Source organism: Schistocerca americana, chromosome 3 (genome assembly GCF_021461395.2).
Source record: "Schistocerca americana isolate TAMUIC-IGC-003095 chromosome 3, iqSchAmer2.1, whole genome shotgun sequence".
Lineage (NCBI taxonomy): Eukaryota > Metazoa > Arthropoda > Insecta > Orthoptera > Acrididae > Schistocerca > Schistocerca americana.
In genome coordinates, this window is record NC_060121.1 from 988,901,772 (window position 1) to 988,919,047 (window position 17,276).

The 17,276-nt window shown below is 38.0% G+C and overlaps 1 protein-coding gene and 1 non-coding gene across 2 annotated transcripts in view; both read right to left on the reverse strand.

Annotated features, from left to right (window-relative positions):
* The window catches only part of LOC124605633 (dedicator of cytokinesis protein 1), a 460,559-nt gene that overhangs the window by 43,141 nt on the left and 400,142 nt on the right, over positions 1 to 17,276 (reverse strand). The window contains exon 31 of the mRNA XM_047137451.1: positions 9,645 to 9,879. Within this exon, the coding sequence (XP_046993407.1) occupies positions 9,645 to 9,879 (235 nt within the window). The remainder of the gene's footprint in view (positions 1 to 9,644; positions 9,880 to 17,276) is intronic.
* Positions 15,561 to 15,633, reverse strand: Trnaa-agc. Its single transcript has one exon. It is a non-coding gene; the product is annotated as a tRNA-Ala (tRNA).

The window sequence follows — 17,276 nt, forward strand, 5'->3', positions numbered from 1 at the left end:
TGACTTGATTGTGGAGAAGTGAGGGGTCCTTTACCAATGGTCCACAAGCTGTTCCTAAGCATTTCGTAAGCTGAAGCAACAACTCTAAGCTGATTATTACCTTGCCTTGTATTAGTCTCATTTATCTCTAGTGTTGCCCATGAACACATCGCTACATGGGGTCAGAACTTTTCTATCGCATAAGTACCTGAATGGTTTGGAACAGCCTATGATATTCTTATCTGAGACCCTCACCATGGAACATGAAATTTATTCCCTGATAGAGAAGGACATTCACAATTATCTATGGTATCCAGAAGCTTCACAATTTCCTGTATGGCAACCAATTTCGTCTTGGCACAAATCATTAGTTGTTGTCCATATGTAAATGTGGCATGAGCAGACATCTCAGAGATTACAACTCTGGGCTCTTTTCTTATAGGATGCAGATGTGCTGTCATCATCATTAGTTTTGGGCCCTGATGATGAATTTCATAAACAAGAGAATGTCTGATTTATCATACTTCGTCATTGTCAAAATATAGTGCAAATATGGAAATACAAATTCGGATGAACACTTAGGAGTACACCATTAAGAGACTGTTTACTTTTACACTGAACCACAATTGGAACAGTTGGTGGAAGACGTTCCCATTGCTTCTCGAGATGTTGCACCAGGAGTCACTCTGGAGACATCTTTGTCAGTTCATACAAACCAGCTGATTGGAGGCCCTTCCTCTGTCAGCATTTGCAGAACTTCATTGTTTCCTTACATGATGCCATGACCTTCATCTTTTCAAAGGTGTCCTACTACTGAACTAAGACGATCATCAATGTTGAGAGACGATTCCAGAGGTTATGCATTCCCAATATTGTGATTCTTGCATCAATGCCGTAGGGGCATTTCCAAAATGAAGAATCTGCAAATGGTCAACAAGAATCTTGCGTAGATGGCTCAACACTGCCAAGCTAATCAGACCCAGCAACTAGCACTGTCCCAAGACTGCCAACCATTGTCCGCACCTACCCAGTAGTGGGATCAGGTGCATGCAGATATTGTATGTCCATTCCATGGGGCCCTGTGGTTGATACTCTTTGCCTGTAAATCATCAAAATGTGACAGATCATGGTGGAGAATACCACTAAGGCCCTGTCCACTGTTTTTTTATCTAAAAAGTTCTTGTCGCTGATAATACACCACAATTTGCATCTGTTGCTGTCCAACAGTTTTGCATCCAGAATGGAATCAAGCATATTACTCACATCATTTCACCCCGCTTCTAATGACATGGTCAAAACCAGAAATACAGCCGTACTCCTAGTCCAGTAAACAAAGAAAAATCAGGGTAAAAAATTTGCGTAGTCACAAATTTAAATTACAGCACACTGGAATGAGGGAGTGTCATCAACAACATACTAAAAATCCTGACCAGTTTCATCGACAACATACCACAAATCCTGACCAGTGGATTGTGCGCGTGTGTGTGTGTGTGTATGTGTGTGTGGGGGGGGTTAAAGTAAAGGGTACAGTTTTAGGCTTTTCATGAATTTCTAACAAACTGCATCTGCTGGAGAAAATGTTTCCCAGTACATAATAGAACTACAGTAAATTTACCACGAAAAGTCCTGTTCATTCTGTCTCTTAGGAATAATAGCTACTAGAATGCAGGGGACAAAAAATTGCAGTTTATAAAAAATAGTGTTTTAACTGTATAAAATTAATGTTTATTGTTAAATAAAGTGGGTTAGTACCAAATATTAGATATGTATACCACATCTAAATGCAGCAGAACTGTATTAAGGTATAAATTTTGTTCTGCGGGTGTAACAGGGTGGAAGGGGGGGGGGGGGGGGTTAGGTTAGAAGTTTGAGGGAAGGCAGATCCCCAGATTGTGGTCGTGCACTTCCCTCCTTCATAGGTCTGCAAATGAAGAGTGAGCGAGCAATTATCCATTCTCTCTACCGAAGTATATCACAAAAAGCAATTACAGGCTAGTTCACAAAGTCATACCAACCCCTCCACTGCTCACCTTATGAATCACAGGTGATGCAGTATGCGCACACGTTGGTGGTTTTTATTTTCTGCAGAATGCATTAATTAATTAATTAATTAATTTATTTATTTATTTCTTGTTCCATAGATCCAGTTAGTGAGTCAATCACAAGGATATTGAATGTGTCAAATTGTACAGGTTTCAATTTAAACTTACAATAAATACAAGGGAAATTCAATGCCAAATTGTACATAGTTAAAGTAAGACATACTATAAATACAGTAACAGATACAATGTCAGCTAGATAACATCACAGCCGTTTAACAGAAAAAGTAGTTTCAAATAAAGGTTAAAGATAAGAGCACAAAGTTAAATAAGATATTAGGCCTACAAGAGTAAATACTGGTACAGCCAATTTGTTGTTTCAAAATGTGTGCTAATGCCCAAATGCACAATAAAATCAATTGAACTACTTCTAGACACAATAAGTTTAATGATTAACACTAGCTGGAATACAGATATCAAAGAATGGAAATCCCAGGATGGAATAACAACAATATGAAAAGGAACTATTGTTACTCATCACATAGAGGAAGTGCTGAGTCACACACGGGCACAACCAAAAGACTGCTAAACTCTTAGACTTCGCACAAAAAAGTCTTCTTCAGAAGCAGAACACGCACGCGCACACGCACACACAAAATGGCTGTGCACGAGTTTTCTGTTTTTGAAGCACTTTCTTGTCTCAAAGCTAAACATTTAGCAATCTTTTCATTGTGTCTGTCTGCAGTTCAATGCTTCCTCTATGTGGTGATTAGCAATGTATCCTTTTCATATTGCTGGAATGTAGATATGTGTTACTAATAATATATATGACGGTAGTATCTGTTCCCGAAAGAACAGTTACCGTGCCACCGCGGGCACAGATGGATAGAGCATCTGCCATGTAAGCAGGAGATCCCGGGTTCGAGTCCCGGTCGGGGCACACATTTTCAACATGTCCCCAATGAAGTACATCAACGCCTGTTTGCAGCTAGGGTGTCTATTTAATTATCATGTTATTAATAATATGAATACAGATAGAATCTATGTAAATTCCTGCACAATGTCCTACACTGCCAGAGGGCAATTGAGTCCTACTCATCCTGTGTGGCAGTTCCAGTGTTATACCAGGAAATGCTCTTTCCCCTGCCACGAGTACTGCTTGATTTTCAGTTTATAGAAAGACTGTAAGTCCCCAACAGTTCCTGTCTGGTTCTCTCATGTGAGTAGACAAAATTACTTCACTCAGCTCATGTTCATATAGTAGCGTTATTTTCAGTTTATTTAGTGAGCACTTATTTGCTGTTGTCAAGTGATTTGTTACATAAGAAAATCTCCACAGCTGGAGCTGTCAGCTGTATCAAGCTGCAGAGCCCACCTAAGTGTAACGTGTTGGCAACATGCATTTGACAATGTTGACTTTATTGTCTCCACTATTAATAGCTCGAGTACTTTATGTAGCGTGAGGGACATAAAATGAGTCACATCGGCGTCTGCTCTCCCAAGATCTGAAGAGGCCCAGATCTTAAACTGGCTTCCTTTGCAACAGAAGTATGTCACCTCGCTGGTATGGAACTTCAAATATTTCAACATAAGTCACACATTGTATTACAGCAAATTACTGTTCTACATTTGAACGTGATCAATCCTGTTCCACCAGACATATTAACACACCTTGAAAGATACATTGTGAATGTGTGGCAAGGGACTCCAGTCAGTTAAGCCCAGTCTACAAGTGAGATTTATGCTATCTATCAGTAATGTCTATTTCTGCTGTCTATCAGTAATGCAGTTAATGATGGGACAAGTGTGGTAAGTTTTGGTCATTCATTAATTGACAACCAACTGACTACAATACAGTTACAAGGCTTTACAATATGCTGTCATCAGACAGTGGCAAGACACACATTTACCAATCGAAACCCTTTCCCTGCAGCACTACACTCACAAATTAGGCACTTCTGTCATTGTTTACAGGGGCTTTTTTTTCTCAATAAACTGAAAATAACTCTACTATATAAACACAAGCTCTGTTAAATCATTTTGTCTCCCTACGTGAGAGAACTAGTCAGGAAATGGTAGGGATGTCCACCCTGCCTGTACAGTGATAAACAAGCAACACTTGTGTTGGAGGAAATTGCCTTTCCCATAATACCACCAGAGCTGCTGTACAGAATGGCTAAGAATCAATTTTGCCTCCAAAAGTGTAGAACAGTGTGCACAGATTAACATCAAACACAAACTGAAATGAGTACATTTGCATAACAACTGCTTTAACTCCACAGAATTTAAAAAAAAAAAAGTATATAATGCATGTATGTACGAGGGCGGTTCAGAAAGTAACCTCCGATTGGTCACAGTGCGGGTTGTGGGGGGAGTAGCGACGCCATCTGTGCGTTCACGCACTCAACAGGTCAGTCGGCATCAAGCCGTGGTCGAGTGAACGTCGTACCTGCGCTAGTTTAGTTTTTGTGGCAGTTTGAAATGTGTGCTGCAATAGAAAACCCCGCCAAATGTGAAGTGCGTGCTGTCATAAGGTTTTTTACAGCCAAAGGATATTCTGCAGCAGCTATTCATCGTGAGCTTTGTGCCGTGTACGGACCAAGAGTTATGAGTGAAGGAGTTGTCCGTGAATGGGTACGTTTATTTAAAAGTGGACGAGAAAACGTTCATGATGAAGAGAGGAGTGGTAGACCATCATTGGTGACTGACGAACTCGTTCAGACAGTTGATGCAAAAGTTCGTGAAAATCGACGTTTCTCAATGTCGGCGTTGTCTACTGGTTTTCCACAGATTTCTAAGACTCTCTTGTACGAGATAGTGACAGCAAGATTGGGTTACCGTAAGTTCTGTGCACGATGGGTGCCCAAAATTCTTACCGACCACCACAAAACTCAAAGAATGGCCTCTGCATTGGACTTTCTGTCACGTTATGAGGACGAAGGAGAACCATTGTTAAACAGAATCGTGACCGGTGACGAAACCTGGATTAAGTACGTGAACCCTGAGACAAAAGAACAATCAAAGATGTGGGCACATTCAAATTCGCCCACCAAACCAAGAAAAGCCTCGCAAGATTTTTCTGCCAGAAAACTGATGGCAACGGTGTTTTGGGATGCCAAAGGGGTGTTGTTGGTTGAATTCATGGAACGTGGTACGACCATTAATCAAGACGTGTACTGTGAAACAATAAAAAAGTTACAACGGGCTATACAGAACAAACGCCGTGGTATGCTGACTTCCGGTATCGTTTTTTTGCACGATAACGCCCGTCCTCACTCTGCTTGCAGAACAACGGCCCTTCTTGAGTCCTTCAAGTGGGACATTATCAACCATCCACCTTACAGCCCAGACCTGGTGCCAAGTGATTATCACCTCTTCATGCATTTGAAGAAATGGCTCGGGTCACAGCGGTTTGATGACGACGAAGAGCTCAAAGATGCGGTCACAGGCTGGCTCCAGGCACAAGCGGGTGATTTTTATGCAGAAGGAATTTCAAAGCTTGTGAAGAGATACGATAAGTGCCTCAATCGCTATGGAGACTATGTAGAAAAATAGTGCAAAGATGTAGTTGTAAGATGTATATATTAAAATATTTTTATTTAACTTGGTGTATTTTTTTAAATCAACCAGAGGTTACTTTCTGAATGACCCTCGTATGTGTGTTTGACTGTAAAGTGCAAATCACTGTGCATAAAAGAGAATTACTGGAAGCAAAAAGTAATGAAAAATACTATCAAGTAATTGGTCAGTATGTTGTCATATTTTTCACTGTCAATGGTCATTATGGGTGTAGCTAACTTGCAATGAGAGACTGCATTTATGATCCATTGAACAAGCAAACAATTGACTACCTTCTGTGAAAAACTCGAGGGAATGGTTACTGATAACCACCATTATCTTGACAGGCAACCCCACTGTCATTATAAGGCATTTTCCAATTTCTATTTTGAAAATGTCAAAATATCAGAGTTCTTGAAGGATTTGTGCAGCTGCATTCTTGCAAGTTATCAGAGTATATACACTTAACTTCTCCTTGGGCAGTTCACGGAATGCAGTAATCTGCTTATTTCATAGGATACAAATTCCTAATCAATAAAGGCTAGTAAGTTCTCACATACTATGTATGTAATTAATATGTTGACAAACATATTTTTTAAACCACGAGTCTTTAAACAAAAGCCTACATCATAATACTATCGTAACTGCTATCCGAATGTCCATTACCTAGAACTCCACACCCTCCCCTCCCCACCTCTCCCCTACCACATAGCCTTTAACCCGTGCCCAAATTAATTCCATCAGGATATACTGACAGAAATGTGTGAATACATGCAAAACTGTGTGACCACATTCAGGTGCAAGAAATGAAGTTTGTATGTTCTGTCACATAACTCGTATGAATAAATGAGCTGAAGGAGTTTGGCACGAGTCTGGTTTATACTGAATGGAATATTTTTATTTTTAAGCCAATATCCGCTTTCCTTGTGTTTGTACTTGGTGTTTTCTCTGTAATGTCTGAATGATAGCTGCCATGATACATCACATGACTAACTTTGAAGCAAGAACTATTCAGTGGGCCACTCCTTGAAATTGATAGTATCCGTTTGCAAATGGGAGTCACAAACTAATAAAATACAAGTTTGCTCTCAGGAACAAAACCAGAAAAGAGCGAGCATGCAGAATAATCATCTGAGAACCTTTCGTTATGGGAACTTTAGAACCACCAGTACCATCACTCTTTTTCCAGCAGGTATTTCTGGTATGATTCTGATTCACCCGTGTTTCATCATGGTAATACACTGTTGTAACTACCTGCTCCTCTTTATTGTCCATCTTTATAAGGTATGTGGTTTGTTCTGCATCTATCTCACTTCTTTCAATTAATATCTCTTTTCTTAACATATTTGAAGCCAATGCCTTCTAAAATTCTTTGCACTGACAAAGCACTGCTTTCGGAGCCAATTTTCTCATGCGTAATTGTAACAAGTTTTTGTGATGTTGGATATTTGTCATTTATTTATTTTCAGACATGGACCATTTTAAAATATTGTTGTCAAAATCGTCAATTTGTGTTACAGGTTTCTTGTGATTCTGGTGGTTTCCAGGCTACATGCAACCAATATTTCTGGAGGTTTCTATAGCTCTGACACTTTTGTTTACAATCCTCTCTACAGTTCTCTTGCTTACACCACAGGATTCTGCAGTCTGTTGTTGTGTCTTCAAATGAACACAGTAGTAGTTCTGCTTTCAAATTCACATTTGAAAAAGTTATATATGTGGTAAATAATCCCTCTCACTTGCTTGTGAAGCACTTCACATTTCTTGCCATAACTTGACATATTTATTAGGAAATCACACTAACACATAGATACACGTTCACGGCTATATTGCGACAAGAAAATAGCATCTAAAATTGGATGAATAATTTGGTTGTCACAAAGTGCAGCAACTGCTATTAGCATTATTGCAAATTTTGGTGATAAACATGTGAGTAAATTAGCCTATTATGCTTACTTTCATTCACTGCTTTTATATGGCATGATATTTTGGTGTAATTCATCATTCAGAGAAAAAGTATTCATTGCACAAAAGCGTGTAATTAAAACAATAGCTAGAGCCCACCCAAGGTCATCTTGCAGACATTTATTTAAGGAACTAAGGGTCTTCACAGTACCTCCACAATGCATATATTCACTTATGAATTTTGTTATTAATAACCCATCCCAGCTCAAAAACAATAGGGAAGTGCGTAGCTACAACACCAAAAGAAAGGATTATCTTCACTATTCTGGGCTAAATCTGACTTTCACATGAAGGGATGACTCATACTGCCACAAAAGCCTTTGGTCATTTACAAAACTGCATTATAATCTGACAGATAGCCAACCACCACTTAAAAATACATTGAAAGCATTTCTGAATGACAACTCCTTTAACTCAATAGATGAATTTTTACATATGAAGTGGTGATTGCAAAAGAAAATATTAATTATATCACATAACGAAATCTAATGTTAAAAGATATGTTCCACATCGTTACAAAATGTCATACTCAAGATCTATGGAACAAGTATTAATGTAATGTAAAAGCACACATGCAGGTGAGGGATTCTTGCTGTCTAGCTGTAGGTCATGGCTGTCCTCTTGGAGAGAGTATGATTGTTATTGGCTGCTAGTGGTTAATGGAGAGGAATGCGCAGAAGAGCTGAAAATTGGGCCTCCTTCATACGTGATGCGGACTTTAGTCTTAAAGAAAAAATAAGCAGGACCTTTTTTTTTTGGAGAAAATTTAATGTAGTTTAATTTTATACTGGGATACATTTTTGCTGGAAGCTGCAGTTTATGAGATATTCATGAAAAACATTAAAAAGTTACATTTAAGTCCCACCCCCAACTCCCACACTCCCACCCCAATGGGCAGGATTTTTGGTATGTTCTACAGCACAAAAATTTGTGACTACATTTTGTCTTTGTTGACTCAGTTATCAACAATCAGAAGATGTTCAGCCCATAGCACTCCTTCCTTTCTCCAGAGGGAGGGGGAATAGTCATAGCCCTGGGCAGGCACAGTATTCAGCCAGTTTTCCAAGGACACAAGAGAATTTAAGAGCATTGCACACAGAAAAGACAGCTTTTGTCTCAGTGTTTCTAAAATTTATAAAATAGCTTGTGAATGTGGTGACAGTTAGAACACTGCACAGAGCACTGTCTGCACATTAAATATTGCCATTTTGACAAATCTGCTATTGTCAAACACAGCCTCATGAACAAACATACAATTATGTTTGTTAAAACTGAAATATTATCCTGTGCATCAAACTATTGGGATTCTGTAATCAAAGAAGCTTTCGAGATCAGATTATGTAACAAGAACTTTGAACTCGACAGTGGCTACATCGTTAGTGAAGCATGGAAATGGGTGTCTGATGCTGAAAGGTAACAAACAAAGCAATTTAGTCACCCATCATCTAACGAAATCAGCATCACTACCATTGTTCTTCAGTCAAAGATACTGGCATAATCCCTGGTAGCATACAGAAGTTCCATGCTTTACGAAGTCGCCATGACATAATTAAGCACTACCTAATGTCCTACTGAAATCTAATCTCCTTACACTGATGATGCAGTAAGTCACTGATGCTCAAAATGGACAAATCTGACATTGTAAGAATTCCACCAAGCATTTATTCAAAGTAAAAGTTGCTTGTCAAGAATGGATTAATTTCTATGGGTATTTTATGTAATTTATGTTGAAAACCACAAAACTGTTATTCATGGACAAGAAGCAACCAACACACTGAAGACATATAATGAAGGTAATACACTGTGACAATGTATGTTAGCTGTAACAATGAATAAAGCAACGTTTTTAAGTTACTTCACACACAGAACAACAATTGCAGGAAGATTAGTTATAATCTGTGTAGACTAAAATGAATGAATGCTTTCAGCACAAATACATTATATACCGACCAAACAGGGAAAAAAAAGCATAAAAAGGGACAACACTGCAGAGATTCCAGCACACCAACACAGAAGAAAAGGCACACATATGAATGTTATATGCCAACATCTTCCCTCTGTGAGGTAAAGTAGATAAAAAATGCTTACATATGTCTGAATTACCTCCTGATGCAATTCAAAAACTGGTGTAGTCCTGTTACTAACAGTATCCAGTTCCGAAGTGTACCATTGACTTGCTGATTCACGCTTCTCTGCTTTATTACTAGTCCGACGTTTATCTTTCCCTTTATCTTTTTTGCTTTTCAAAGTCCCACCTGAAGCTTTGGCAAATATTGGACCACCAATTGTGGGAGATGTTACAGGCGTCTTACTAGCTGGTTGATGCATGCTTGTTGATCTGTGTAAACAAAATTGGGTTGCAACTTTATAATTAATGTTCATTCTGAAACTTCTTCTTTTTACACAAAATATATTTTTATTCATTTAATGACCATATTTCACTTAATTTTGCTCAAGAATAAGCCATAAGTCTAGGAAGAAGCACATAACAGTAATGTGCCACTTAAATATTTTCAGTGTATACCTTGTTCAACAATTAGTAACTTGCTACTAAATTGCTAAGTTGTTGAAAATATTCTATATCTCATGTAAATCTGTAATTTTTCCACCATCTAGATAATACTTGACTATTTTATACAAAGAAATGTTATGCACGACAACACGTTTATCCTTAATTTTGTCACATGTGTTTAAATATGAATATGGGCAAGTAATTAATTTGTGAACACAATTTCTTCTACATATATGATAGTCCACTACATAATTAAGGCCACCCCTTTTATACAAGGTGAAGAATCAGTACATAATACCATTAAATAAATTATCTGTAATGATTTATAGTGTAATGACAAATTCATGACATCTGTAACACATTAGCTGAAGTTACAATAAAGGGTTCTAGAATGTGACAGGAAAATTTTATACTAATTAAGCACAGCCTTCTCTTTTCATTGACTAACACTGACAACAGCACATTAACTGGATTATTGTAGATTATTATTTTCATTAGTAATCTCAAGCAAAATTTTATAAGAACTGGCTTACACAAACAGTGAAGCGCACTGCATAGAGTAAGAAATTATTTATAAGCAGTCACATTCTTATAAGTAGATATAGCATGCTTGCTAATCATGTACAAAGATTCTGCTTACAGGAACTATGATAAGCTAATGGAACAATCATTATGGAAAATACTAAACAGAAATAATAAAATCACCTACAGCCTGCAAGATTTGATTAGGTTAGGTACTTTGTTCACTCCACAAAGTCATGTTTTTTAAACAAATCAGAGGAATTTAATACAGTTTTCATATATAAAGTTAAACAATAATTGTCAAAACAAATACTTGCACAGTAAAGTACATAAAATAATTCTTATGCTATTGTAACCATCCACTGTCAACTGAAAAGAACTTACCATGATTACATAATCAGGTCATGTTACTGGAGTGACAATGAGCTGAAATCTAATTTTAAATAACACTCACATTATGTGACATCATTAGTAATACATACACTGCTTAGTTTCACTGAGCAGGAAGAGTTTGCTGCTGAGAAAAACTTCACATTTTTCTTAAACTGTAGGTACGCTTTCCACAACTGTTGACAAATTATTGAAAATGCGTATTTCTGAATAATTGACAGCTTACCTTTTATACCAAAATAATCACGTAATAGTTCTTATGCAGACTGTTACCACCTTGATAATAATTTTGTGAAAATAGTTATTGGTTGGAAGTATGAATATCTTTGACAATTAAATAGCTAAAAAGCAGTAGTTAATATACACAATTTTTCAAAACAGGCTATGCAGAGTATTCTTGGATTGAATAAAAACTTAACTCCACAATCAGTCTCAGAGGCCCACGCGATGCCTACTGGCTGCTGTGTCATCTTCTGCAGTATGACGTAATTCTGATGTGATGAGAGGGGCACGGGGTCAGTGCCTGCTCTCCTGACCATTGTCGGCTTTCCATCCTCGGAGTCATTACTTTTCATTCAAGTAGTTTGTCTACTGGTAACATGACTGAATGGACCCTGTTCCAGTTCTAACACCAAGGTAAAATCCCTGGCAGTACCAGGAATTGAACCCAGGGCCTTTGTGTGGTTATCAACCTGCTGATCACACAGTTACATAATATTCTTTGATTTGCGAAACATTTTCACTGTTCACCATTGATTTCAGACAGAATTACAAAAGGCACAATCTTTGTTTAAGGGGGGTAGGACGTCAAATGGGCCGACTTGGAGCAGGAGAGGCATCACAGGACATTTTAATTTCCAGTGTCTACACTTTTACAAATAAATTCATAAAACTTTATCAGCATCACCAGGAAGGATTCAGGATTCACACTCATTGCCGTGGAAGTTCGAAAACATAACAAAATAAATTTTTTTTACGTGTGAAATTTCATCATTTTTTCACTTACTAATGGCTGCTTTTGTTGCTATAGGTACACTTTTCTTCATAAGTTAGAGAGATTCTTCAATGAATTTTGCACATCATACATACCATATTCACAGGTGTATGAAACTCTAGAATTTATTTAATTTATGAAAAAACGAATAAACTGTTGTACTTTAAACTTCATGTTTAGGAAAAACACAAATTTTATAGTTAACTACCTCAATTTTTACCGCAGTTTTTAATAGATTTCGAAAATTCTAGAGTTCCATACACCTTTAAGTATGGTTTGTATGCTGTGAACAATTCATCGAAGAATCTCTCTTACTTATGAAGAAAAGTGTACCTATAGCAACAAATACTGCCAGTAGTAAGGGAAAAAAATGATGAAATTTCACATGTAAAAAAATTTATTTCGTTATGTTTTCGAACTTCCACTGCTAGGAGTGTGAATTCTGAATCCTTCCTGGTCATTCTGACAAAGTTTTATGAATTTTTTGTAAAATTATGGACAGTGCAAATTAAAATGTCCTGTGGTGTCTCTCCTGCTCCAAGTCGGTCCGTTCGACGTCCTACCCCCCTTAACAGTGTTAAGAAGTGTAGTATTAAATTCCATGCAGAAATCTGGTTGCGCATTCCTCCTCTTGTGGTACACCCAGGACAAACTGAGCAATGACACTAGGGATGGGAATATGAAAATTTCAACTATAAAAGCAAATCTTTTAAAACAACATTTAATGAGCTTCAACTCCCACCCGGCAGGTGGTAAACTCTGTAGAAGCTTTCTAGCACAGTCCTTTGAAGCCCCTAGCATGGTTAGTTCACAGCTCAGCTTCTCACAGAAAGCTATATGGCAAACATCAGAAGAATAATTAAATGCAAATCCCACATTACTAGAGCTGAGAAAGAATATTAAACTGAAGAATAAAAATGTGTGCATGAATTTGCAATACTGGAAAGGAAGGAAAGTTTGAAATGGATTATGTGTTACAGAATAGCTGGATATTTTTCAAGGAGCTCTTTGCGGAATGGAGGAGTGGCCATGTACACCAACATATTTCTGGTAAAATACTGACCCTTAGACAATGTGACTAATAGCGTATTTTAAATATGACAGTATGCCATCTCAGACACTATATAACATTAAAACACTTGATAATGGCATTTTAAGCTGAAATCATGATCGTGTAAATGTAACACTGCAAATAAAAAACAGTCTAATGGCAGTACTGACTTTAAAGAAGTATTCTCCTTCCGATAATCATTTCAAATTTTTATTCACACCCCTCGAGTTAACTATCTTCCCTCCAGCATCACTTCATTGCATGAGGATTCAATGTTCACCAGCCAACTAGCATATCTTCAGTTGGAGCTCTGATGTCTTGCCTTTTTCAACTGCATCTTCAGTAATTTAAGTGTGATTTTTCAGTTAAAACCAAACAAATTAGTGTAATGCTGATCTATAACAGTGTGAAATATTCAGTAGGACATAGGAGCCAATCTAGTATCTGTTTAACAGTAGCGCAAGCCCTAATCACCAAAACATAAAGAACAAAAATAATGAACTGCATGCCATTTACCTACCTGAAAGGTTTAACAACAGATAATGGTGCAAATTAATACTGTAAAAATCAGTGGCAGACCATTATAAATACTTTCAGGCAATAAAAGATTATTGTTGTTTATGTTCTTCCATGTACACTACTGTAGACCATTACTGTTGTTTCAGTTACTATCAACCAATACTTGAATATAGCTCGCCAGTCTGGGATTTGTATCAGATAGGACTGATACAGGTAATAGAGAAAATCCAAAGAACAGCAGTGTGTTTCATTACAGTTTCACTTAGGAAGTGTGAAAAGGTTGTGGAGATGCTCGGCCAACTCCAGCGGCAGACACTACAAGAGAGGCATTCTGCATCACAGTACGGTCTAAAACCATGGCGATAAAATCAGAAATGGAGGTGTAGCAGTAATCATTCTCCCTGAAAACTATATGTGACATAAACAGGAAAAGAGGGAAGTGACACTGGTATACCACACACTGTAAGGTGACTTGCACAGTATAGGCATAGATGTAGAAGTCTTAACAAAAGTTACCATCAGTGTTCTTAGGTTGTCAAATTCTGTTTTGCAGCTGTCAACATTTGTAGCAAATTTTTATTTTTTCCTTAATGAAGTTGAGTTACTCGTGTTGTAGACTGTTTATTTTTGATATAAACAAACAGATAATATATACGATTTCACACACACACACACACACACACACACACACACACACACACACACACACGAGGTGGACAAAAATATGGAAACATCAAAAACACAACACATTACCACAGCTAATACACTGTAGGAAAATCTCTGGCATTCAAAATAGCTTCCAGTCATCTCAGAATGGATAAATACACATCCTGTATGGTATTCAAGGAAATCTTATACCATTATTCATGTAAAATAGTGGTAATTTCAAATAACAGTGATGAAAGTAGATAGCGATCACACACCCTTCTCTTTAAAGTAGCCTACAAAGGCTTAATAATATTATTATATGGTGCTTGTGGTGGCCAGGGGACTGTGACAATTTATTACAGTGCTCATAAAACCTGTCCCAGACGATGTGAGCTGTGTGAATAGGAGCTCTATCATCTCCTAACACAGCATCACCAGTGGGGCACACACTTTCTATCATGGGATGGACCAAATCAGCCAAAACACTCACATAATCTTTGGCTGTAACGCAACCTTAGAGTAACCACAGGGCCCCCAGAATACCATGATATGGTTGCCTGAATCATCACTGAACCCCTGCCATCTTTCAATCTTGGGATGCAAACTCAATCAGAAGTTGGAAACGTATGCAACAAGATTAAAACTGTGTGCCCGACCGAGACTCGAACTCGGGACCTTTGCCTTTCGCGGGCAAGTGCTCTACCATCTGAGCTACCGAAGCACGACTCACGCCCGGTACTCCCAGATTTACTTCTGCCAGTACTTGTCTCCTACCTTCCAAACTTTACAGAAACTGTCAAAATACTTTTTAGAAAACTTTGAATCTTGGTGCCATCAAAACTGGCTAAACAAAATGTAACTAAAACCAAAACGAAGCAGTCTGAAACTAAATTGTTAGAATCAAGTAAAATAAAAATAACTTGCAATGATCAGAATACCATATAAACCAACCTTTGTTAAGTTTGTGGGCCTCAGTCTTGATAAAAATTTAACTGGAAAGTATGCATTGATTACTTACTAAATAAACTAAATAGCTTATCATTTGCAATGGGTATTTTGTCATGTGCCACAAATATTGACACCAGAAACATAATCTATCATTGCTACTTTGAGTCACTTATTTAGATGGTATAATATTCTGGGGAAATTCAGCAAATAATTAGGTTGGTTGGTTGGTGGATTTAAAGGGGAAGGAGGGGTGGGGTGGGGTGGGGGGAATTGCTTGACCGATGACCAATTAGGAATGTGTGTGTTGCCAAACAATGAGAATTTTGTCAACTGTAATTAAAAAATTTAAAAATACTATCCCCTCCCCATCCACACACAGAGTAAATAACTGAAGCCACGGTAATGATTGAAGCAGAAGAAATGAATTAAAATTTGTGCTGCACCTGGGACTCGAACCCAGGTCTTCTTGCTTGCTAGGCAGAAATGCTAACCATTACACCACCACAGTACAATGGTCAACATTGTTGCATGAACTACCCAAGTTGAGTGCCCTCCCAAACACAAACTTAAATTCATATCCTCTGCTTGTTTTCCCTTACATTGTCACTATTGCCAGGGCTCTCCTACATTGGAATAGCACCCCAGCACTGAACGTAATGGGAAAGTCCTATACCATAAGAGATCTTATAATTAAATGTTTCCCTGAGACATTCAAGTCCCTTCATTATCTACAATAATTGATAAAATCTTCTATGGTACAGGACTTTCCCATTATGTCCAATGCTGGGGTGCTATTCCAATGTAGGAGAGCCCTGGCAGTAGTGACAATGTAAGGGAAAACAAACAGAGGATATGAATTTAAGTTTGTGTTGGGGAGGGCACTCAACTTGGGTAGTTTGTGCAACAATGTTGACCATTGTACTACAGTCATGTAATGGTTAGCATTTGTGCCTAGCAAGCAAGAAGACCCGGGTTTGAGTCCCGGCCACGGCACAAATTTTAATTCGTTTCTTCCACTTTGATCATTATCATAGATAATAGAGAGACTTAAATGTGTCAGGGAAACATTTAATTATAATATCTAACTGAAGCCATTTCAAAAAATCATTGTAACTAGTTTAACTGACATATCACAAAATTCAACACTCGTATGGAAAAACTCATAAGTATCATATTGCTGCAGCCACATTTGAGATTTCTGCCAAGAGAATGCAGCAGTGAGCAGTTATGTAAGGTAGTGACAGGTGCTGAGAATGTGTATACTGTGCTTGGAATACATTCACATCAGTCTGCCATAACGATGTAATGACACTTCAGAAATAGGCTCAACAAAGACCCACCAACTGCCAACTCCATTTGACAATGGTATACACAGTTTAAAGCTTCTGGATGACTCTGCAATGGAAAATCAATGGGTTAGCCTGCAGTAAGTGAAAAAAAACAGTTGACCAGGCACAAGCGAGTTGCCCCACGTAGCCCACAGAAATCCAAGAACAGAGGAAACAGAGAGTTGAACGCACCACAATGACCATTGGGAGATCGTAAGGAAACAAATGAAACTAAAGCCTTATAACTTGCAATTGCTACAAGCTCCGACTCCGAATGACAAAGCCAGAAGCTTTGACTTTTCGGCACAGCTTCAACAGCTTATGGAAGAGGATGGGTTTGATTCACAAAAAGTCAACATGTTCTGCACAGTCTCACAGCTTAAAGTTTACAGTCCCATTTTCTTCCGCAAAAAGGCATGAGACATCTGTCTGGACATGCTGGAAAATTGGCTCATGTCACAACTAGAAACCAACAGCATGAACTTCATCTACCAACATGATGGTGCTCCACTCCATTTCCATTATGATGTTCAAGAATTCTTAAACAAGAAATTCAGAAACCAATTGATGGGGTTGATGATCAGAAATTCATGTCATCATCTCCACTCTCTCCCAAACTCCATTGTGAGCTTGCATGAACAGTGCTTTTGAATGGACTGATAGGGACATGATGCACCAAATGTGAAAAGAACTTGACTATTGACTTGATATCTGTAGAATCAGTAGTGGGGCATATATGGAGCATGTGTAATATGTCAAATGAACTGAGTTGTTCTATGTGGGTGCAAAGCCCTGTGACAATATGTCAAGTAATATAGCTACA